This window comes from Oreochromis niloticus, linkage group LG13, assembly GCF_001858045.2.
Source record: "Oreochromis niloticus isolate F11D_XX linkage group LG13, O_niloticus_UMD_NMBU, whole genome shotgun sequence".
In the NCBI taxonomy this organism is placed as follows: Eukaryota; Metazoa; Chordata; class Actinopteri; order Cichliformes; family Cichlidae; genus Oreochromis; species Oreochromis niloticus.
The window spans coordinates 10288216-10314073 of NC_031978.2; the positions used below are offsets into that span (position 1 = coordinate 10288216).

General features: G+C 37.4%; 1 protein-coding gene across 5 annotated transcripts in view; it reads left to right on the top strand.

Annotated features, from left to right (window-relative positions):
• kcnh1a (potassium voltage-gated channel, subfamily H (eag-related), member 1a) overlaps window positions 1-25858 on the top strand; it is a 55623-nt gene that overhangs the window by 15215 nt on the left and 14550 nt on the right. For 3 of the 5 annotated variants that reach the window (XM_025897661.1, XM_019367055.2, XM_005474393.4), the window contains 6 exons: window positions 260-652; window positions 6024-6050; window positions 9702-9859; window positions 12115-12383; window positions 22343-22542; window positions 24751-25003. In XM_025897661.1, the coding sequence (XP_025753446.1) occupies window positions 260-652; window positions 6024-6050; window positions 9702-9859; window positions 12115-12383; window positions 22343-22542; window positions 24751-25003 (1300 nt within the window). The remainder of the gene's footprint in view (window positions 1-259; window positions 653-6023; window positions 6051-9701; window positions 9860-12114; window positions 12384-22342; window positions 22543-24750; window positions 25004-25858) is intronic. The other 2 variants (XM_025897662.1, XM_025897663.1) reach the window with 1 other exon arrangement.

A 25858-nucleotide genomic window follows, 5' to 3' on the forward strand; every position in this document is an offset into this window, starting at 1 on the left:
GATGGTGCTTAAATCTCATTAGTAGGTGAAGATCTAATAAAAATATGAATATTGTGTGTGAGAGGGAAAACAGAGTAAACGAACAAGGGAGTTTGTTACATATGAGCTAACTTTGGAGACATTTTTCATGACCAGGTGAGCTTTAGTCACTAAAATGATTATGTAATGCAAACCTTAGCTGCTGCATTTTTGGCTCCCTATTGTGGCAATTTACCTGTCTGCGCTGAGCTTTACATATTTACTGGGGGTTTTTGTGCAGGTTCTGCAGCTCGGCTCAGATATCCTACCTCAGTACAAGCAGGAGACTCCCAAAACTCCTCCTCACATCATCCTGCACTACTGCCTCTTCAAGACCACATGGGACTGGGTTATCCTCATCCTCACCTTCTACACCGCCATCATGGTGCCCTACAATGTCTCCTTCAAGATGAAGCAGAACAACGTCACGTGGCTGGTGGTAGACAGCATTGTGGATGTCATCTTTTTGGTGGACATAGTTTTAAACTTCCACACCACATTTGTTGGACCTGCCGGTGAGGTCATCTCAGACCCCAAGCTGATTCGAATGAATTACCTGAAGACTTGGTTTGTTATTGACCTGCTGTCCTGCCTGCCATATGATGTCATCAACGCCTTCGAGAATGTAGATGAGGTGAGTGCAGCGCTGTGCGTATGGCTCAAATGATTTGTTGATTGAAAGATTGCCTCCCAAATAATAGCAGTTGTTGTTTTTCTTTGCTTTGGCTCATAGTAAACAAAACAGTTGGACTGTCTTGACCTGGCAGAAACTGAATGTATTATTTTTAGGTATTTTTAAGAGGTTACTGGCTGTTTCCCCATTTTCTACTAATCAAGGAATATGAATGCATATTATTTTAGATTTAATCCTAAGTTTTAGACTGTTGGTCAGTCTAAATAACTTCTTGAAACACCTTGAAGTAACAAGCAAATTATTCTAAACTGGTGATAAAATATAAAGCCATCAGCCATATGGACCTTTGGTGGTGTCCGTCATGTCTGGTACCTCAGAGGATGGCGCTTTAAGGGGTTTTCAAGTGATTGGCTTGTCACGCGTCACTTTGTAGGTGACATTTTGTCACTGGTGATCATTCTGGCCTCCAGTTGCCTAGGTAGTAGGCCCCTGATGTGTTTACCATCTGTCATCAGTAAATCAACAGTATCCTTCGCTGTTGTATCCTTGTCTTAGAGCTGGTCTTTTTGCCCGTTGTTACACTTGAAGTCACTAATTGTCACTGAATTTCTGGCTGCCATGCCGATTCCTCTCTGGATGCCACCTTAGACTCTTTGTAGTGTTCCCCCAAGCTGTTCCCGAACAGTGTTTGCTGCTCGAGGAGGACACAGCTGTCAGCGAGTGCCTTTATGCTAGACCTGCAAGAATGTTTTAAGATGGAATCAATCGCATGAATGCAAGGATTTAAGGATTTTCAGCAGAATATTGAGTAGTAATGAGATGATGAATGCATCTTACTTCAGCTTTCAGTGGTTTTAATGTTGTGGTTAACTGGGTGGTTTGGTAAATTCTGATTCTCTTCAGTCAAACTGAATTCAGCATTTAATAGTGATGTTTAAAATGCATGTTATCCACTGTTATTTTTTTATTTTACTTTAAACAACATGGAAATACACAAATATATTAACATATTAAAGCATGAAATTAATTTTCCACTGTGTAATAACTGATCTCTAAGAAAGTTTTGAAGTATCCAAGTCTGTTATTAGTAGTTTGACATATGCATTGTTGTTGAATTATTTGCTTATTTGAATTGAACTTTTTTAAAGTTTTCCAATGGTTAAAACATGTACTTAAGCTTAGGTTATTAAATAATAAGCTTGCAACCTTAACTATCTGGAAAATCTCTGCAGTAACGATGGGGGAAAGATAGCATTGCATGAACCAGGCCTTTGTTTCTTTCCTATAGGGCAGCAAACACAATATAAAACATCTGGATAGGTGTTACTCTGAAATGTGTACACTAAATGGTTTACCAGAGTAGATTAAGCACTGATGCTGGCATGCACTTCACAGTGACTGCAGCCGCTTATCATGTTCTCTTGCTGCAAACTTCCCACAAGAAGAGACTTAGATTACATACATGGTTCTTAAAGATGAAGGCTTTGCTGGTGATAAGTGCATCACTTTGCATCAGATTACTGCTGCATTCTCTGCTGCTTATTCTCTCATCAGTCACCCTGAGTACAGTGTATGTTGTTGTGCGGATAAACAAATGCTCGAGAATCTTAGTTGGATCTTAGTTACTGGATCTAAATATATCTAAATAACTTTGTTGCTAAGCGATCGCCAGTACTCATCAGCCAATGTAAAGATTTAACAATTAAAATGAACTTTTAATCCGAAGTTTGTGAGATGAATGTGATACATTCTTTACAGCATGTGGTGCCAGCTCTATGACCCTCTCTAAAATGTGAAAATGCACTGGAAGCCCTCTAAACCAATCAGGACTTTTCTTACTTTGGTTTCTCAGAGCCATCAACAGCAACTTCACATTAAGATTAAACAACGGAAAAATAATTTTACTGTTAAATGCAAATTAAAATCCTGTAAATAATGATTTGATGGACAGGTTATTAGATTACCATGCAGCCATTTAACCACATTATTAACTACTCTGTATCAGAGCCCATTCACTGGTTGTTATTTTGGGTAGGAACATTAAAAAACAAGTTTTAATGAACGGCTTAATAATATGCTTGTTTGTGAATAAATGTTCCACTATAGTGATGAGTGTTTGCTGGAGAGCCATCACAGGATCTCGAGATAATTGGCACATTTTAATTTGAGGAAGGAGCGTTAACACTGTTGAACTCGGCCACTCGCCAGTGCTCCACTGTGTCACTGATGCCCTAAAGCCATTAACACCTAATGACAGCTGACTAATCATGGGAAACAGTGCCATTCTACCAGACAAGCACTTTGAGTTAGTCCATTTTTAATGGATAAATTTCAGTTTCATAATGTGATGAAGGAAGGTTTGCTAAAAGCCTAACTTTGGTTGGTTCTCTGAAGAAAAAAAGGTTTTTTACGTGATACCATTTCTCATCTGCATTTAGAATAAAGAGAAAAAATAACTTAAAGGAAGGTTTGCATGTAAAATATTGTACATGTTTAGCTCTGTGTGATTAAAATTGTCCGAGGAGAAACCGCAGCTTCAGAATCTGGCGAAAATGTACATGGAGATCTTTTTTTCTCCCTCAAACAAACGTGTTGATTAGGCACTTTAAAGTCCTGCATTTGCCGGTATTCATTATTTCAGTGCATCATTTTGTGTCTCGGTGTGTGTATATGTGCCACATCTCTTGATGTGTGTGTGTGTGAGTGTGTAAAACACTGTAATAGCAGTTTACAGCGCAGTTTCTCACAAAGTGAGCAGGCACTGTTGGGTGTCCCACACAGTATAAGATATGCAGTAGTAAAGCTGATTGGTGGACAGAGAGCATTTAGTTGTGCTTGCAGATCAGGCATTTCAGCCTTTCTAGTGTTTCATCGGTTCAGCATTCTAAATGCTGACGAGTTCAGTTGACCGGAGCAGTCAGGGGTCAGTAGAAAGGAAAAGCAGCAACCTTTTTGTGGCTTGAATGCTGATGTTATTTGATCACGTGATGTTCATTAAAGAAAAACTAAACCAACCATGGACTGTCTGAATAGCTTTTGTCATTGACAAAATCTTTTGAAAGTATATGAAAAAGCTACAGTTCTTCTTAGTTGATTTTTTTTAAAAAGACAGTTGATTATATAAATTGCTGCCAGTTTAAGTAAATGCATCATTAATTGTAGCTTTAAATTGTGAATATTGGCTGGTTTTACAGTAGATTGAAATTTCATTTGGACTGTCATTGGGACCAAATAGGGATTTTGTTCAGTCTTTCACTGAGCATTGAGGTCAAACAATAGCTGGAGTGTTTGATTGTTTAGGTTTTCTTTGTATTATTCTAGTGTCTCTGCTGTCCAATATAAAATGCCTTAATGTGACTGCTGTTGTAATTTGGTGCTATATAAATTGAATTGAATGTGTGTTGTATCCAAAATAAATTGGAGACTCATTTAGGCTGATTATACTCTCCTGAATACAAGTACAGTAGATAGCTGTGGTACTCAGAAGCGAGTGTTTTTGGTGCATCAGTCAGAACTTGTGGTCACAGGAAATTGGAGAGCAAGCAGATGTCCGCAAGAGGCCTCTGATGATCAAATTTGCATAACGGAGACCCAAGAGGACCCGACATACTCAGGGAAGTGGATGCACTGGGGGGTTTTTATAACCGATGCACAGCACTACTAGGGATCAGAACTCCCTAGGGTACCAATTCAGCAACTGAACAAACGCTGAAGTTATGGTTTTATAGATGCCTTAAAATTCACATGAAATAATCAGTTATTTTATAGTGTGCATTTCATGCAGGTTAATGCCATTTAAAATTCTTTACTGATGACTGAACATAAAGGAAATGATAAAATCATAAATAATACTAAAGACATGTAAAAGCTCATTTTATAGCTCGAAAGCCAGGCTAAAAACATGTGCTTTTAGTTTGGTTACACTTTGTCAGTTCTCAGTAACTTTAACAGTCGTCTTTCATGCAAATACTGAAAAACTTGCATACATACATGTGTGTTTCGATTTCACCATATGGCATCCAGCAGTATCCAGTTGTCTAAGAAACAGAATCATTGCACAGTATAGTCAGTGCAGTATACTGTAAACTGAGCATGCTCGGTACGCACTTGAAAAGACGTCACTTGCTATTCCATTGACGTGGCTGGAATATTATATGATATCAGAATCAGATCAGAATCAGAATCGTGTTTATTGGCCAAGTATACGTGCAGACAAATACAAGGAATTTGGTTCCGGTAGATGGATATGTGGCTTTGACAACTAAACACTGCTTGTCAGGTGTTGCTGGCTTTATTCTGTAACATATGTTATTTTTATTTTTCACTCTTTCCATTTTAAAGTGATTATTTGCTTCTTATGCTGCCAAGGATACAGTGTCGCCTTCTGAAATAATTATCCATTTAGGTGATTGTCATCCATTTATAAGCTGTTTATCAAAACAATATGTCAGATATTCAAAGGTCAGTGGTTTTCTCAGTTGAATATAATTATGTTTTTTTTATATAGATTTCACAGCTAGTAAAAAAAAAAGAGCTATTTACTTGGACTTTCTTTTGAGATACTATTTTACAGACTTGACATTTACCCCTTAATTCATAAAAACATCTGCAGCAGCGAAGATAATTATTTGATGCAGCCTTACACGAAACAGTGCAGCCTAACACTTATGTATGTATCTGCTGTGAGTAAGAAATGTGATACGGCAATGAAAGTAATGGATGCATTGGCTGTAAACCGACATCAAAGCCATGACCGCAAACTCAGGATCATCTTCTATTGTGTCTCTGCAACAACTCAGTGACTCCAATTTGTTCCAAATTGCTTTGAGGCAATCCATGGCAAGGGTAAATGAGAGTGAGCAAACAATTGCCTGTGTTATTAAACCAGTATGGAAACATCTTGCTGCTGCAGCGGACCTCAACGGCTGACATGAATAACTTTGATGGCTGTTTTCCCCCAACAGGTTTCCGAATAGGAAAGATTAGATCATTAACGGGGAGCCGCTGTCAAAGTTATTCTTGGCAATTTGAAACACTGACCGATTTGGTTTTCACTCAGGGATAACCCAAAACTACAATAAATGGACCACCTCATGTTGCAAGTGGTTTGAAATAATAAAGCTTTGAGTGCGTGCTTTGCACTGTAAACACTTTAAAAACACAGATAAGAATGTTCTTTTGTGTTTCCTTTTGCTTGATTATTGAATGTTGATTTTTTTTAAACTGTGTTTATTCATCGCTTACCAATGATCAAGTATGTTTTCTCTTACTTGTGCTTCGTTTTTGTTTTCTTCTTTTTATCCCTCCATTCTGTTTGCATGGCCCCCCCATCCTCTTCTGCCTGTGTTCATGCATGGAACGTGATGGGAAGAATTGGAACCACCGAGCTGTCACTCAAGTAGGCTTCAGTTTGATTAGAATATCACAGAATGTGTTTTTATTTTACTTGTAGACACACATTCACACATTAATATGAAAAAAAAAAAAAAGTCTCGATCAGGCCTTAACAATTATAATAGGTGCACAATGTTCTCAATGAGGATATGGCAGCATGAATGCATGAACTGTCAAGATAAGATATGGGATTCTTGTTTTTTTTCTCTCTCTGCAAAGCTTTTTAATGCCAGGATTGTCTTCTGCAATATTTAAAAATGAGGTTCATTAAACTTGCACAAGAGCAGATTGAGTCCTCACATCAGCAATCATTTATGACAAACCGACTACAGTTAAGTTTTCAACATAAGAGTCATCCTGGGATTAAAAATGTCTTTTAAGACAGGGTGTTTCTAATATAGAGTAGTATACATTATTATAAGAACCACCTCTTGCTGTTAGCCATCTCTGACGGCTTTCATTACTTAACTGGCTACCTTAGAGTTGAGTTTAAGGGCAAAGTTCTGAAATAGATCCAAACAGTCTGTAGGTTAAGGTGGTCGTTAACCTGCACACTGTTAGGAAATTAAATAAAAGGCTTTTTACTGAAACTTGCAGAATTATATTACAACAAAAGTTGCTGCAGGAAAATTCAGGAAACTGCAAAAGAGCATAAGGACAAATACCAAATCTCTTAACAACTCCGGGTCAAGGAAGGCAATGCAGCCAAAAAACCGAGGGAGAGCAAAATATATAACCAGGTTCAGAGGGTAATGAGGCACAGGTGAGCTATGCCAAACTATAACGAGGGTGAGAAAGGAACACAGACAGGAAGTAAGCCACATGAGAAATAACCTTCATAATAAAACATGAAGCAGCTAAAAAAGATATAAAACACACAGACGCAGGACACAGACAGAGACACAAAGACCAACAGAGAGAGAAAACCAAAGAAAAACTGAGGACTATGACAACCAGAAGCTAGAATTTTTACAACGTATTTTAATATTGAACTTTTTAGTGTTGCTAAATCTGCCTAATTAATGTCATATGAAATTAATTATGTACCTGACATATGTGATGACCAAAGCAATGTCAATTAAACAGTTACAAGAGATAACAACAGTATGCATTTTTTTTTAAAAAAATGATAAGCTTAAATTTAAAAACAAAAAAGGCTGTTATCTCAACCGTTCAACCGTTGTTTTACACGTCTGAGATTTTTTTTAGAATTTATTTATTATTAGTTTTATTAAGAGTAAACTTTATCTATAAAAAGCTTCTTTTAAAGAAATTATTAGTGAAAAATATATCTTGTTACAGTTAAACTGTAGTCTTCTTGGCTCATCCCAGCAAACAAATTTTACTCTCAAATATTATTATATTATTATGGTTTTTTTCTTCAGTGATACCTGAACCGTTTGCCTTTATTTTGCATGATTTTGGACAAAGCAATCTCACGACAATGTCCATTTAGTTTTAGATAAAAATGTAAATACCACAGAATCCTAGTTGTGAGAGTAGATTATATTAAAAAAGTTGCGTGGTTGTCAGGTGTGTAGGAAATTGAAGTATTTCAAATTCAGTTTTCAATTTTCAGACATTAAACTAAATCTAATTGTGCGAATTTGTAGTTTTTCTAAATGATATCTTAAAGAAAGCTGCATAACAAGTACCAAGTACACTCTAATCACTCTAATTTACTCGGTGCCATCTCCACTTTCACCAAACTCCAGTAGCATCAGCAACATGAGCATCCAATCACATTGTCCTTCAGCCCCCAGTAGGTTGGTATACATTTTATGAGGCAGTGTAAATCCATCATAAAATGTAATTACTCTGGGTAAAACCACAAATCAAATCTAACTGAAACAAACAAGATATTCTGTGATTGTGGATGAGCTCTAATGCTGGCATGTGTGTTTTGGAATAACTGTGGCTCTACTGCCATATTTAGTGCACAGACACGATGATTTAATCTAAGTGCATCTCCACAAAAAGGCAAATAAGCACATCTACCAGCTTGTCCTTTGATTAAATCTCTCTCGTATCTCTTCACTGGCAAACTTTTCTTCCAACTTGTGCTTGTAGAGTTTGCAGCAGAACTCAGAAGCACGATTGCACTGATAATTAAATCATGTCAGAGCTCAGAGCTGTAAAGTGATTTCAGAGAACCTGAGGTGTCTGGCAGGCAGCTAGATCAGATCAAGTGACAGCGAGCACTGCAGTTGTACTGGCATTGCAGACCACAGCACATTAGCAAAATCAATATCTTTGACTGAACGTGCGCACACACACGCACACTCGCATTATGACACTAGCACTGAACTGCAAAGGAGACTGATGCGATTGCAGTTGTCTGTCTGAATCACTGTGTTGGTGCTTCAGCATACAGTTAAGCTGAGTAGGCATTTAGCTGCCGGTTATGTAAGTGAAGGAAGTTGTAAAATTTCATCTCATTTTACATAAATGTTTTCAAAATCAGCTGAGCAGATGCTTGGAGTCTTTTGTTATTCCTCATCTTATTTGTGTATTTTGTGTTTGTTGTTACGTTATGGTTCATAAACACTCATATTTATTCTTTAAAATGCATCTGAGGATTTGTTTCTCTCGCTATGCATTCTGATATATCATTACACAGTAGAACACTGAATCTTATTTAATTTTCGGATTTTGGATTTCCACTGCTACTTTTGCATGTTTGAAAGGATACAGATTAAAATATGTTTGTTAATTAGGATTTATTACCTTATACCACTGATTACCAAACAGTGGGTGGTGCATGCTGTTTGTGGGGAATATAGCCACTACTAGTGTGAAGTAGATGACCAAAGAAAAGCATGTGTACATTTGGTGAACTTTTGTAAACAAATTTTTTAAAGAATTTGCTAATGCTATTGTTCTAACTATTATTCCGCTGAAATGTTACTTTTTTTTATTAGCTTTTATAACAAGCAGGGCTTTGCAGACTTTTTTTTTTTTAAAACAATTTTAGAGTTTAAATAAATTAGAATTATTTAAACTGTATGCAAAAATATATGTAATACTTTAGGTAGATTCTTTACGCTAGGGACTTATACATTTTTTTAAGTGGGAAATTGCAGCGAAAAAAAGCGGGGAAAAAAAAGTAGAAAAATAATACTACTGATTTCTATCAATACCATTCATAAATGTAACTTAACATTTAACAAATGGCTAAAACTTATGAATACATTATAATGTAGTTGTATAAATTATATCTCCAAAGTAGCAACAAATATTTAAAATAGATTAACACTTAAAGACAAATTACTTGGTAATTACCTGTTTTGTTTTGTTTTTTTGTAACCACTACACTCTGTGGCACATTACCACCTCCACCTGACACATGTGAAATCTTGTGAGGTGAGAGTAACCAAACAGGAACGTACTCATCAAACCATTGGTTACTTTTTAGTCTACAAGGTATCTATGGATGCCAACAAGAACACAGTGTAATATTATGTGTTTTAAATGTTTTTATAAACAGTGTTTCTAAAAGAAAAGCTTTGTATTAGCGCAGCACAATTATTGTAGATAAAGTCAAGTCCTGGATATTATTCACAAGAGCTTGACGTAAAATTATATCAATTTGAAATATCTTGAAATATAGTTTCTGATACCTGCCTTTGTTGTGTGTACTTTTCTCCTGTTTTAGGGCATCAGCAGTCTATTCAGCTCACTTAAGGTGGTTCGGCTTCTCCGGCTGGGTCGGGTAGCTCGTAAACTGGATCACTACATTGAGTACGGAGCAGCAGTCCTGGTGCTGCTGGTGTGTGTTTTTGGACTGGCTGCTCACTGGCTGGCCTGTATTTGGTATGTTCAAGTCACTTTATTAATAATAATACAGTTTTGTCTCATACAGTAAAACCAGAATTCTAGTTTAATTGCTAAAATCGTCTTAACAGGTAATCATGTGACATTTGAGGTATTACTGTACTTTACTGTAGGTTTGAATTACATAGTATGTTTTGATTTTCTGCCACATTTGCAATAACAGCCCAGCTAATTAATAGAAACAAGGTCACTGATTAAGATAATGAGGTCATTAATTATCAGTTACTTTTTGCCAACATCCTTGTTCTCACACATTTTAAACTGCATGTTCTTCCACACTTTAAAGCCAAGAAAGCGTTATTGTAGTTTCAAGGGAATTAGTTTTTTTTTTCCTTCCCATTAATATGCAAATTTATGGAGCAAAGGCCTCCAAAGTCTAATCAGATCTTCTGCTCTACAGGGGGCAAGTGTGGCAGAAGCATTAACTCTCCATTGTGTGTCGTGCTTGATTTATTATGTTTATAAGAATGTCTACACATGCAGAGTGACTGACAGAGCCCATCATGACGAGTTAATGTCCTGCATGCATAAAAACAGAGAATGTGTCTGACAGTTTATGATGAACATTTCTTCTTTGTAGATATTTTCTCATTTTCATAAGAGGTCTCGTGAAAAGCCCCGTAACTACATTTAATTACATATATTAACATAGATGTAAGATTTCAAACAGAGGCTGTAACCAGTGTCATAAAGATTGTTTTTGGAGCCAGACAGTGTAATCAAACTTGATAGGCTGAAGCAGACAATAATACCAGTAAAAATAGCTCCTGTATCGTTTCCCTCCAAATGGTTTCTGTGGTTGCCATGGTCACATGCCGAACCGTGTCGCCGACTTGAGAAAAGTTAAACCATCATCAAGTGAGATGACAGGAGCAACAGCCGTAGCCTCCCTCTCTCCTTGTTGCTGTCACTTTTTTTATAACGAGGAAAAAAATGGAGGTGGTCGCAGCAAGACATGAACACCAAGGCTGTAAATAAGAAAGTCATAATCAGACCATACAATAAAAACTATTGAGTTTTGCTTCCTCGGGGCTATATAAAAATATATTCAGATGATACAGTCAGACGAGGGGAAATGCATTCTGTAATTTTCCATAGAGAAACCCACAACAGAAAGAAGGAATGAAAACAGCGTTTGTTGCATTACTGGGGTTATTTTTTCATCTCCAGGGCTTTCTGCAAGGAACTAGGTATCTTCAAGCTTTTATATGTAAATAGTGAACTCAGGCAGATGTATTTTAAGCTGTGTGTCTTTTTCACTCAATCTGAAAAGTTCAGAGGTCCGGTCCCTGAAATTAAAGTGAATTGGTGGATATTTATTTTTGTTGTTGTTTTAAAACCAAAAAAACAGCCCCCCAATATCTGCCACTTCCTAACTAAATGAATAACTGTGCATTCACTGGTCATTTAGTTAGATACACTTGTTTGTTTGCTCATTAATGTAAATATCAAATCAGTCACGTGGCATGATTTTTGGTGCCAGACAGGCTGGTTTCAGAAAGTGCTGATCTGCTTGAATTCATCGTGCTACGCATCAGCAGCTCAGTTTGGAGGATGTGTAATGGGATATTTTATTTTCACTTACCTCTTCCTCACCATTTAAACATTGTCTCATAAAGCAGGACGGCAAACTGAAAGCAAGTCAGTTTAAATATGTATGTACATTTCATCTCTATAGAAACTTCTGCAGTTGACTCAATGTTTGAGTCTTGAGTCTACACTGTTTGTGTGCAATGCATAATCATTAGCAGTCAATAGAAATTTCATTCTATATCTCAGAAGGACATTTTCACATACTAGTTTTCGTGTAGGCTCAGTAGAAAGTACTCTGCAATATTCTTTTTATATGGAAAGTCATTGTTTTTATAGATTTTTGGAGCTAGAAAGCACACAGTGACATGAGGTAAGCTAAAAAATCATTATGGGTACCATTAAAAAGTTATAAACAGTGGGAGATTTTTTTGAAATTCAAGCTGCTGTCTGGGAGATTTTGCTTTGGAAAGTGTGCCAAAAGAAAAAAAATAGACTCAAAGTGTGAAGGCTTCTGTGTGGAGCCATATATTGATGGAAGACGTCTATCTGTTCCATGTGATGGGCATCAGTAAGCATTTCTAGAAGCTTTTTTATGCCTTGTTTAAGACTCAAATTCTATTGGTAAGTAGCTGTAGTTATGGACTGAGTATTAAGTATGAAATGGAATGTAAAATACATGATTGATTCTTTGCACTTTGCAGGTACAGCATTGGTTATTATGAGATTATTGATGAGGAAACCAACATCATTCGGAAGGACAGCTGGCTCTACATCCTGGCTGAGACAGTGGGCTCACCATACTACTACAACGACAGCTCAGGGAACTGGGACGGAGGGCCTAATAATGACTCTGTCTACATCACTTCTTTGTACTTCACCATGACTAGCCTGACAAGTATAGGCTTTGGTAACATCGCCCCAACGACAGACGGAGAGAAAATCTTTGCCGTGGCCATGATGATGATTGGATGTGAGTAGAGGTGTTTTATCTTCCCTGGAATCTAGCACATACAAGATAAATGATAAGTCCAACTACGCTCTTTAAAGCCACAATCCTCTGAGGTGGTGAATAAGTGAATTATAAATAGAGTTATTGAAATTCAGAAGATAACACACACGATTAGCTGAGCAGTCTTTCTACCTCTCTTGATACCTTGAATGTGTTGCTGAGGTTGATTATAGTTCACTGCCTGAACTACTGGCAGAATTCTTATTTCATTTACTGTATCCTGATCCTGTATTGTATTTGAATGGTGCTTTTGCTGCCTAACGTGCAGTGTATATACAGCTTTGACAAAATGTCACACTATAAAACACTGGTTGCATGGGTAATTCCAGTTCTCTAAAAACCATGTGAGGTATACCATATTGCTAAAAGTTTTCACTCGCTTATCCAAATCATTGAATTTGCTCCAATCACTTCCATGGTCACAGGTGTATAAAATCAAACACCTAGCCACACAGACTGCCTCTACAAACATTTGTGAAAGAATAGGATGATATTCAAATTTGTATGCATGCAAAAGCAGATGAGCAAATACTTTTGGCAGTATAGTTATAGGATATAACTATAGTATGTTGGTTTTTAAGGTCTAAACATTAGCGTTTTGGCCAGCACCATTTTAGTTATTTGGAGCCACAAGTTACATTATATTGGATAAGGTGTAAAATTTAATGCTATAAAGCTGGGCATTTAAAAAGTGTTAAGTGGCCATTAGAGGAAATGCAGTTATTGGCACTTCCAAACTGGCTTCATTGGTAGTGTGTATATATCAGTCTCCACCTTATTCATAAAGACATTTATCAGTAATGTTAGATAGCTATTACACTATACATGTTACATATTTTAGCATTTGTATGATATTTGTGATTGCACATGCATATTACATGCATTTCCATTCATTTGCACTTTTTTAATTCAGTTTTAAAATTCCATGGGATATGTGAATTTCAAAAAAAGAGGGACGAATATAGATTTTAAACTTACTTTTTGACCTCTGGGAATATTTTTCACCATCGGTAGACTGACAGCCAGATTGAACTGCCCTTTGATTTTTGCTTAACAACTAAAAAGGTTGACATTGTTTAATACCAGACAAACTTTTGTTTTACTTTCAGTGGTGACTGATTGACCTGACCTTTTGATTTTTCATTTTTGACACTTGAGAAGCTGCCAGAAATATGTTCTTATAGACATTCAGTCATCACCACCATATAAAGGGACTAAATTGATCTATTAAATTTTAGTAATTTTATTGTCCCATTAGCATCTGAGCTTATAAAGATGCTAACTGCCCATTAGCCTGCCACTTGAGCAAGCTTCTTCTTTAGCCCTGATGAATTTCATTGCCACTTCTGATATGGCCAAGCTGTAATTTGCATAGGTCTTTTTCCAACTACCTGTACAGTTACTTTTTTAAGTAACTGTTTTCATGTGCACAGGAATCTCATTCTCAGTCATAGATGGATTCAGGTCTCAATCACACAGAGATAGTAACCAGCTGATGAGCTGCTAGCAACTTCCAGTCACTTGGCAAAAATATCTATTACCTGACCAGGTGCGAGTGGTTTCTGGTTGCCAAGTGAAATTAGTTGCAAAGATTGTGTTGCACCAAAAACCTACTTGGAACTGTTTTGATCAATATTGGATTGCCACAGTTGCCAATAGTTTGCATACAAGACATTAACTTCCACTTTGCTGCATATAATACAACATCCACCTTCAAAGTAAATTTTTAAATAAGTTGCATTTTAGTTTTTCAACCAACACATTTGAAAAGGAGTAACTTTTACTTCATAAGCAAACAGTCTCTTTTTCTTTTGCGTTGGACTTTTCATAGTTGAACTATTTCTTGGCAAGTAGTTTACAGGTGTTTGCAGACAAGTTGGCATATTCCATGCAAACAACTGACAATGTGCTCACTGCTCAGTCATAAGGAATATTATTGTGATGCACCACTGTAAATCACTTAGTGTCCAATTTCAACCTCCATCAAGCACTTGCCAACCAGCTGAGACAGATAGTTGAGAGACAGTCCAGCCAACTGGTCTCCAGGCCTGTGTGACTGAGGCCCAAGAAAAACTGGAAACTATATTACAAATATGATTTCCTTCATTTAAATGATAGATTGGTTTCTCCAGCTCTATCAGACAATATTTATCCACTTTGATATGGATCAATTTTTCATAATTTGCATACTATGAAGCAGCTTTTTGTTGGGTTTGTATTGCTCGTTTGCCAATCATTGAGTGTCTTAGGAAGAATAGTTTTTGGGCCACAGCGCGTCTTGTAACGAATGTGGGAAGTTGCACTAACAAGGTCTGGTCACCATGCCAAAATCACCTCACATTTCTGTTCTGTTCCCGGGTACTTGATCTCAATCCTTCAGAGCTCTAATTGGCCCAGTTGTCAGTGAATTATGTGAATTGCTGAAAAGAATCAGAGATGTGGACAGGTTGAAATGGGCTTCTGCATGAGTGCTGTAACAGTCTTACACAACAGCTTCTTGTAGAAGTAAATCTAAGCAAAACATATTGATACAGTGATTTTTTTTATAAATATATGAGACGATGTAAGGCATATAAACTGAATCCTTTTTTTTTTCATTCTTATCCACACTTCTGTTAGCTTCAAGTGAAACTGTTTTAATGAATTGGTATACATATATTTCAAGGTCTTGCCTGAGTGAGACTTGTTACCTCAGTGTGCTATTCAGTTGTTCTGAATTATTAAGAATTTCTGAAGCGTATTTAAATGCCTTAGGGAAAAAAAACAAAACAGCTGGAATAGTGGAAAAGAAAACACTGTCTCACAGGCTGGAGTAATATTAAAATATATATATATATGTATATGTATTTGTTGTAGTGAAGATATTTTAAGAGTATCAACAACCTTTGTGTATGTCACCAGCTGTGGTTTGCTAGTTTTTTCTTTAAACAACTAAGATCTTAATTGGTAAATGTTCAGTTTTTTATTTTTATTTGAAATTGTACACCTCTGATTCTTCACCCAGAATTTGGATCAGTCCTAACCCCCTAGATTCGTTCACATCCCCCCAAATTGATATTAGTTTGACGAAGGTGGAGGTTCAGGGGGCCATTGGGCAGTTACAAAACAGAAAATCTCCCGGCCGTGACGGTTTTAGTGTAGAATTTTACAAAGCATGTTCCAGCATCTTGCCATATCTGGTTAATGTTTATAACAAATCTTTCATTACAGTTGTTTGCCCCCAATCCTAACTGAAGCTAATATTTCACTTTCATTTAAAAAAGATAAGAATCCCCTTCAATGCATCAGGTATAACCTATTTCACTTTTAAATGTGGACCAGAAAATTCTTGCCAAGGTCCTAGCCATATGTTAATAGCAATTACCTGCGGTAATATCAGCTGACCAGACTGGTTTCATGGCGGGAAGGAACTCATCATTTAATACTAGACAGGTTTTCAATATTAATGGGTTCACCTGATCCTGTGGTACCGGAAGTGAAAATATCCTTGGATGCAGAGAAAGTGCTTGACAGAGTTGAGTGGAAATATCTTTACTAGATTCTGTCAAAATTTGGTTTTGGCTCTGATTGTATTGTATGGAGTAGAGCACTCTATGACTGTCCTACTGCTCATGTTCTTACAAATGGTGAGAGATCTTCCCCCTTTGACTTTTGCTGGGGCACCAGGCAGAGGTGCCCTCTCTCCCCACTTCTATTAGCGTTAGCAGTAGAGCCATTGGCCATCTGGCTTCATCGGAAGGCGGGAGCAGAAGGCATCACCAGAAATGGTTTTACCCATAAACTTTCTCTGTATGCTGATGTTTGTTGCTATATGTATCAAACCCAGTTTCATCTATTCTCGTCATTACAGACATTCTAATTCTATTTGCAAAATACTGTGGCTATAGATTAAATTTTGGTGAAAGTGATCTTCTCCCTGTTCAGAAGGTTGCCAACATCCTGCTTCCCATTCAAGGTTGTCCAAAAAGGATTTAGATATTTGGGAGTTTTTAATACTCCTACCTTTGACAACCTTTTTGGCAGAAATTTTCATCCTCTTGTTGGCAAATGTAAGCGGGATATGACTCGTTGGTCCTCTCTCGCGCTTTCCATAACTGGCAGAATTAATCTTATAAAGCTGGTGATCCTTCCGAAATTTCTCTTCAGTTCCAACACATTCCAGTATTTATGAAAAGATCCTTTTTTCGCCAACTGGATTGGGCAGTATTCTTTTTTTATATGGTCTGGCAGGCCTCCCTATATTAATAAAGCTGTTTTGCAGTTCCCCAAAAAGCTGGGGGGTCTTGCATTACCCAATTTTAGTCAGTACTATTGGGCATTCAGTATCAACACGCTCCGCCATTGGCTCAAGGCCCCGCCTGGACCGAAACAGAGCTGCGGTCCTCAAAGTTCCCGCTACACTCTCTTATTTGTGCACCACTTCCCCTTAAGATCCATAACATTTCACAGGATCCTGTGGTCACCAAGTCCTTGAAAATTTGGACTCATTTTCATCCAAACACTATGTTTTGCATGAACCTTTCAATGTAGCTCAAATTTTTTTTAATCATTTTTTTTTTCCTCTTTGTCTGACCCTACTTTTCATTACAGAGAAAACATTTTCTTTACAAAGAAAACACCTTTACTAATCTCACAGAGCTTACAACCAGATTTGGGTTGCCCAACTCTCACATCTTCCATTTCCTTCAAACCAGAGACTTTGTCAAATACATATCCTCATTTTCTTAATCATCCACTAGGGTCACTGCTGACCCATATGTAAAAGAAATAGTAAAAACCTATATGATTTACTCATGAAAGTGGCCACTTTCTCATTACTTTCATATACTGTTTTAGTAAGTATCCAAAACATACAAGTTTCATTTATATAATCTTTCAAGGGATCTTATATCTGTTTTCACTCTTGTATGCTTTTCATACAAGTTTCACACAAGACAGATACAAACTTTATAAGATTTATATATATCTTTTCCATATGGGGATTGACTCCTTGCTCACTCAGGACTCTGCTCAGAGACACTCTGTTTCCGTGATATCTAGCCTCATTGTTTCTCCTGATAGTGCTCGGATGGCTCATCCTAAGCGGACCAAGGAGGAGGAAATAGGGGTACTGATACCACATAGTCAGTGAACCCTAATTTTTCATCCTCCATATGTTTCATGGTTTATTTCAATGTGAGTATTCTTTTTAGAGTACACTACACAAATGCTTGGCTTGCGAAAATTTATCCAACCACCAGCGACAGTTGCAATAGATGTCAACAGTCTCCAACCAACCATACTCACATGTTTTGGTCCTGCCCAAGCCTCTCTAATTTTTGGAGCCAAATATGAGACACTCTTGCTACAGTGCTGAATGTAGAACTTAGCCTTGACCCCTCCTCAAACTTAATTTGGTATCCCCCCACTTAAATTGACTAGTATCCCATCTATAGAGTGTAGTGTATTTGCCTTTACAGCCCTATTACCCAGGTGTCTCAATCTACTCATAACAGCTGGCTCAGGGAAGTTTTGACTCCCATCAAACTTGAAAAACTTAGATACACTCTTGCAGGTTCTTGCAAGACATTTAATAATATCTGGCAACCCTTCTTAGAATATTTAGACAAAACAATTATCTATTCAGAAAGTGATTAGATGCCCCCCAGGTTGCTTACTTTCTTATTTTATGCAGGGTTATTTTTGTTGTCTTGTTAGGAAGGGAAGGGGGTACAGCATAATTTAGGCTCTGTAGATATCATCACAAGCCCTGCTAGTTGTTTAGGTTGTTATTGATGCCAACGGATTTCTAGTATTGCAAATATCCCACTGCCAGTTAATCCAAGGACACCAATATGTTCTTTGTTCTGTATGTAAATAAAGAAAAAAAATAATAATCTTGCCTCTGCATTTGAACAAAACATGTAATATGCTAAATGAGGCAGGTTTTCACAGCATGCCCTTCTTTCCACGTCTCAATATTTATAAGCCATCTCGTGTTTGTGTGGCTCATAAACACTGTATGCCACAGTGCGGTGCCATTATGTGCAACTGCACACAGAGAGCAACACCTCGGAGCAATAACTGACACTGCCAGATCAATTTAGCGCAGTGCTCCCTCCGATCCCTCTGCAATCACTCCTCACCTCCGCTGTACTTTTTTTCAGCCACAATCTCAACCCTGAGACTTGGAGGAAGATTCACCTCCCCCTTACTTTTTGGTTGCGCAGGTTTTATTAATACACTCTCTTGGGAACTGGCAAAACTCATCTGCACTTGTCTGTGTCTAAATTTTTCATTGTGAGGTACATATAATCTTAAAGCACAAATATCTAAAATCAGACAGCCTCGGGAGGATTCAGTAGTAGATGCAATCTAGTGTCGTCCACGGCTGTTCTCTATGAAATATAGATGCCCTGATACTGTTCTATTTTTACCAGCAGCACTGGATGGGGGCTGGCAGAAGAAGATCACAGTGTGACGAGGGATTGCGGGATGGCATGGGGAAAAGGAAGGGGGAGGCAGTGGGGGCACTATACATATGTCCTGTTTCTATAGCAACTGTTGGCCGGGGGCTTGAGTTTCTGACAACTGTCTTTTAACTACCTTCAAACAAGCCAGCTGTTGGACGGCGAGTGTCGTGTGATGAAGTTGCGTACGTCAGCAAGTAAAGAGCTGTTGGGAGCTAGATGAGGCTCCGCTCTGCAGGGACCGATTGAGTTTCCTTTGATACAGCATTCTCTGCTTATCAGAGACATCAGCATTGCCATCTGTGTTCAGGCTCGAGGAAGCAGCCACGCCAAACTTTGGCAACTTCAAAAGGAGTAGATTCTAAAATCATCATTTTACAAGGAGACGACTGTCATACTGTCTGTATATATACCTCGATGTGCTTCTTGCTTTTCCTATCTTCCTATATAGATTGTGCTCTCTGGTGGTGCCCAGATGTGGACTTTGCTTCACCTTAAGTCATTGCCTTAGATCAGGGTTGTCAAACATGTGACCTCTGTCCACCAAAGAGACAAATTTGGTCAACTGGTCAATTGAAAATACACTCCGGATAGGCCGCCCGTCCATCATGGGGCAAATACAGTGAGACAAAAAAATCATTGATCACTGGCCAATTTAGAATTGCAGATTAATCTAGCATGTATGTCTTTGGAAAAAAAACAAAACATGCTTGAACAAGGAGAATATGAGCATATAGAAAGCCAGCAGCTGGCCAGTAGCTTTACTAACAAGAGATGATAAAATTAAGGGAATGTAAAGGTATTCCATAGAGTTTTGCTGGTCTGGTCCTCTGGATATGACACCCCTGCTTAGACATCTGACTTTCTGCCTGTAAATGTGCCAGACTATCATGGCCCCTGGTTTTGCCCCTCAATACTTGGATATTAAGCTTTCTTTCTGTCTTTTTGAGGCTCATTTTTGTTAACTTGTCTATCTCTAAGTCCCGGTTCCTGAAATTTTTTTTAACATACTCATAAAATCTTTCCATTATGTGGCTTCACTTCACGCTGGCAATCAACCTAAATGGTCACATGAAGGTGGTTATCAACCAACCACTGGGTTAACCCAGAGTTTATCAATTGAGTTTTGCACGCATAAAAGGGTTGGCCTTGGTAGCATATGAACAATCGCAAACATGGCACCAGAGCAGCTCGTTTAACAAAGAAAGACAGTCCAGAAGAGATTAAACACATAATACAGAATAAAAGAGACACAACTGCTACAAAACAGCAGTGTGAGTGTGCGTGTGAGAAGAAAATGTGCGTACACTTCAAGTGCTTTGGTCAGTAAAGACCAGTTTAGCTAATTTAAGAATAAGAAGTGTCTAAGAGAGTTTACACCCTGCTCTTTGAGCTGTAGTCCTGGTAAGGGTTAAGGGTCTGAGAGCAAGAGAAAAAATAATTTCCAATTCAAATGTAAGCTTAGAAATCTAAATTTAATTTAAATACAAATTTAAAACATACAAATAGATACCCCGTTTTAGGGTCATATATAACAATATAATTAATGTGAAATTGTTTGCAGCAAAAAGGAAAAAGAAAAGCAGAGAATAAAAATCACTCTCCACACAGAGAGGTCTCTGGAAGGAACACAATTTGTCAGATAGTTGATTAATCAGTAAATGAAGATTTCATACCTGATGGTCTCTAATGTGGAACATAGCCTGGTCTGGAGCAGGTTAGATTCAATTCAATTTTATTTATATAGCGCCAAATCACAACAAAAGTTGCCTCAAGGCGCTTTATATTGTACAGTAGATTGCACAATAATAAATACAGAGAAATCTGCAGCGTAGGTTCCCATGGTGATGCTTTTTTAGTAGTAAGAAGTGAACTGCCCTCCATACTACTGAAAAATCCAGGGTTAACCCTGATGTTACCTCAGTTATCCCAAGTCCTTCTGTATTTAGCTCTATTCTTTGTTATTTTTCATGTTTTACTTTGAAAGTCTATTGTGTCTTGAGTTTACTTCCCCTTTGCCTTCTTCCCTTTTGCCATATTGTTTGTTGTTGATCACAAACTATCACACTATAATGGTGACTTTTATATCATTCTTTTAAACAAAATTTGGGAAGAATTATTTATGCAAGATGGAGACAAAGAGATTAGGAAACTGATTTTTTCTTTACTGGTGTTTATGTCTCTAAAAAGAAACGCCTATTAAAGGTGTACCTCGCTTCTCTTACTTTGATAAGTTTGATTAGCAGCTAACAAGGTATCAACTATAATGAACGACTGAGTGATAGTAATAAAAAGGTGAAGTTGTGGTTATCCTGAGCCTGAAGGAGTTTTGAATGCTTTTTAATTAGTATTATTCCCTGTGCAGTTTTTCACCCCTTTGATTGTACGCTGTGAAATAAACAAACATACACAAACAATTGCACAGGTTACTGTCATCATCTGAGGATAATTGAAATGTGTGGCTGGCATGTTTCCTCTCCGTCCCTTCTAGCAGGGCTAATTAGGGCTCTGCTGCCAGGAGAACAGTGCACACACTGAGCAGACATCTGATGGCTTTGATCCACACATACACGCCAGCTGTTGCACCAGTTCAACCACCCAACCACCTTGGAGATGCTCTGCACTTCTCTTTCTGTTGCTTTTCATTTAATTCGTCTATTACGAATTATGAAAACCGTTATTTAGTGGGATGGTAGCTGCATGGGGATGGATGGTTACACACAGTCAAAATGAAGCTCTAATTGTAGTTTTCCTTTCGGCGAGACTTTTGTTGATTATATTTGGAGGCAGTCATAGGTAGTAATAGTTAATTTCCCATGTGACAAATTCAAGTATAAACCACATAAAACAATATTAAGTCTTAAGGCACATTTGTTCAAAACTGAAATGTGAAAATAATTATAATCCTAAATTAAGCTTTTGGAAATTTTTATGTAATTGTGAATGAATTTGTTGATTTGCTGGTTGTCTTCTTAAACCCCATTGCTACTTTTATGCACTTGTAAACCAGGTTTTGGATGTTTTTAAGTCTTTAAAAAACAAGTTTTAGAGACTTTACTTTACAGTTATGTAAACTATGCTCTGGGGATTTGTTTTATATTATTTTGAAACCAACTACCATTTTTTGTGTCCTTTTAAAAAAATTCTCCTTTTAAACAAGGAGAATTTTAAAAAAAATAAATTATTTGTATAAAACTATATTTTGTTACAGGTATATTTTTTTTGCTTTTTTAAAACCAAATCTTAGATTTTATTTTTATATATATTTTTAGATCTATAAGACTTTACTTATTTTTATATCCTGAATCTCTACAAATTGAGTTTTTTTTAAAATCCAAAAACATAATTTATTTACATCATTTTCAATGGCAAATAGCTGCCCTCATTATCTTCAAAGCTAATAAAACAAAAATCTGCTATTTTAGATTTTCTCTTAACGTCTTCCTTTGTATTTTCTCTATATTCCCCCAGCCCTTCTTTATGCCACCATTTTTGGTAACGTGACAACGATTTTTCAGCAGATGTACGCCAACACAAATCGTTATCATGAGATGCTCAACAGTGTCCGGGACTTCCTGAAGCTCTACCAGGTCCCAAAGGGCTTAAGTGAAAGAGTGATGGACTACATCGCCTCCACCTGGTCCATGTCACGGGGCATAGACACTGAAAAGGTATGTCAACATGCGCTCGCTGGCTATTTATTTTTGTTTCTAATTAACAGATGACCTTTATTTATTCTTGGTTGAAATGCAGAAATTTTTAATAATGTGCAAATAGCATATAGATGTAAGCATAAGAATACAGGGTAAATTATATACTGTAAATAACCATATATATATATATATATATATATATATATATATATATATATATATATAAAATAAAATATTACACACTGAAAAACTACCTGGTTACTCTTTGGCAAAATTTATGAGTTTGCTAAAAAGAGACACTGCTGTGGTGCTCATTCAGTCATCCTCCTGAATTAAAATGATGCTAAAACGATCTGAGTGTGTTCAAATTAAGCATTAAAATCTGGAAGCGGAGACACTGAAATAGTGCCACTCTGGTTAATCGCAAGCCAAAAAGCATTCATATCACTGCATCCCATTTAAATCCACTTATTATATCATTTCACCTCCAATTAGGGTCATAACTACAATGACACAGGGATTTTATTACAGGGAACGCCACCTCGGTGATTCAACTGTAATGATTCTTTTGCTCACTTATACTGTTGTTTCTATGTTGAGGCTGAACTGCATGTATGGATCATCTATTTGTCTAGCTGAAGGCCACACTAAAGGGTCTAAAAATGGCACATAATCCCTTTCTGCTTGACATTCATCTTCAAAGAGATGTGTTTTAAAGGCAGAACCCTGCAACGGCCTGGCATCCTGTTGATTAGCTGTACTTGGAATGACATGCTGCCACTCAGTGACACTCAGCAGAGAGGTGGCTGGACTCTGCTGGCAGCAGCTTCCATGTTCCACACATGTGAAACCTGACATATTTACAACCCCATTTGACAGATAAGTTGACTCCTAGTGCAGAAATTAGCTGGACACATATATTGTCTGTTTTATCGCACACCATATAAGAAGGGCCTGCATAATATTTGCTATGGATTTCACATTTAACAATAAACTAACAAAAGGTTTAAATGTATAACTTAAACTATATAAAGTTTATATAAGTTTATTTCTCTTTATGAATTTGAAAAAGCTTCAGTCTTAAGGTACTTTACTTTTTCAACTTCCATGAAATCTGCTGCACAGTTATAAGACATCTGTTTTGCTCATTAATGGATATTGAACAATTGCAGAAAAGTTTAAAAATTCACACTTTAGTAGACTCAATTAAAACATATATGTATAGTATAATAAATACTCTGCTTTTTGCTGGAAGAATATGGACAGAAATACCGGCCCACCTACACATTACATCTGCAAGAGCTGCTCAGCCATGGAAACCTGTGCCCTGAGGCTCCTGCTGCACAGTTTTGAGCAGTTCAGTTTTATTTTTATTGCACCAAATCCTAACAGTCATCTCAAGGTGCTTTATACTGTGAGGTAAAGACCCTAAAATAATACAGAGAATATACAAAAAATCACATGACCCCCCTATGAGCAAGCGCTTGGCAACAGTGGGAAGGAAAAACTTGCTTTTAATAGGAAGAAACTTCTGGCAGAAACAGGCTGAGGGCAGGGGCAGCCTGCTGACATGTGGTAAAGGGAAGAAGACGGGACAAAAGACACACTGTGGAAGAGAGCCACAGATGAATTATAACTGATGACTAAATGATGTGAAAATGCATAGAGAGGGAAAAGTCGAATCCTAAAAGTAGAAAGGGCGTCTGCTTTGTGACTCCAAACTGGGAGCTGGTTACACAAAAGACTGGGTCTGAAAGCTGAAGGCTCCGCCTCCCATTCTAGGTTTTAACACTGTAGGGACCATAAGTAAACCAACGGTCTGATGCTGAAGTGCTATGTCGGAGTACTAGGAGGTCTTTAAGATAAGAAGTGACAGTTCTTTTATGTAGTTTGATAAAAGTTTGACAACCACAACTTGTAAAAAAGGAGGACAATAGGTGCTTTTCTGTCTGTTAACAAGGTAAAGCAACATGGGAAATTATCCTTTATATAATTTTAGTTATGCAGTCGCCACCTACTCTGTCAGGACCAAATGAATCACTGCCTCATATATAAGCCCACATATAACAACCTTAATCACTTACTGATGAATAATGGTTTCAAATACCCTTAATGCATCAAGCCAGATAAACACCTGTATGTATGTCACACTAGTGAAATGAGGCAAGCTGTGACGGTGGACTGTGTAGTGTGAATTATAAGGTCTTTTCTTTTATTTGTTTCCAGGTGTTACAGATTTGTCCGAAGGACATGAGAGCAGATATTTGTGTTCATCTCAATCGCAAAGTTTTTAAAGAGCACCCGGCTTTCCGACTGGCCAGTGATGGGTGTCTCCGAGCACTGGCCATGGAGTTTCAGACTATCCACTGCGCCCCTGGCGACCTGATCTATCACGCTGGTGAAAGTGTGGACAGCCTCTGTTTTGTGGTGTCAGGGTCACTGGAGGTCATTCAGGATGATGAGGTAGTTGCCATTTTAGGTGAGTAAAGCTCCTTTGTTTTACTTTGAAGAGAACTATGTGTAATTCCCAATTTTTACATTAGATTTGACTTGATCTTACCAAATAAAAGCAGATGTAAAAGATGTTTTATAATACTAAAATGTCAGGTACTTATTTTTCATTACATTTCTAAATTCACCAGATAGCAGGAAATTGACCTAATTTTTTAAACTTCTCTCTAATGTTCCTCATAGCTGCTTTGGGCTTTTTTCACTGCTCATACCGAGGCTGCTGCCTTGTGGCTAGCTCTGCACTCTAGCTAGCTTCAGATGTATCTACTTTCCCTTCATCAAACTAGGCATGTTTAGCTGGGCAAAGGTGATTCAAGTGTCTTATTAGACTTGTTGTTACAAAGTAATCATGGTGATTCACTCACGGTTTACTTTGGCAAATTTTTTGTCTTTATTCTCTCACGAATGCCTACAGCCACAAGCTAATGACATGTTCGGGTATGGCTGTGAGTGTCTGAGTGATTATTTGTCTTCAACATTGTGTTGCACATGCATGAAACCGAGTGGCTCCTAATTGGAAAAATGTGACTGACCAGCCGGTCACCGCTCCAGGCCGAGCATGCTGAAATTTCATTCTCCGATGAACTGATCAGTGCATTTCTACAAAAATAAAAATGTAGAAAATATTGAAAAGTAATCTTCCTTTAAAGAAACCTCATTCTATAATAATGATAAATTTGCATCATACTGAAAATATACAACATGTATAGTATAAATTTTCAGGCCATTTGAAGAAATATACTACTACTACATGCTTGATGGGGAAATTTGCATTTCCTCCATCGGAGAAGCATTATACCTCTTCATTTCCCCAGCTGTCGAA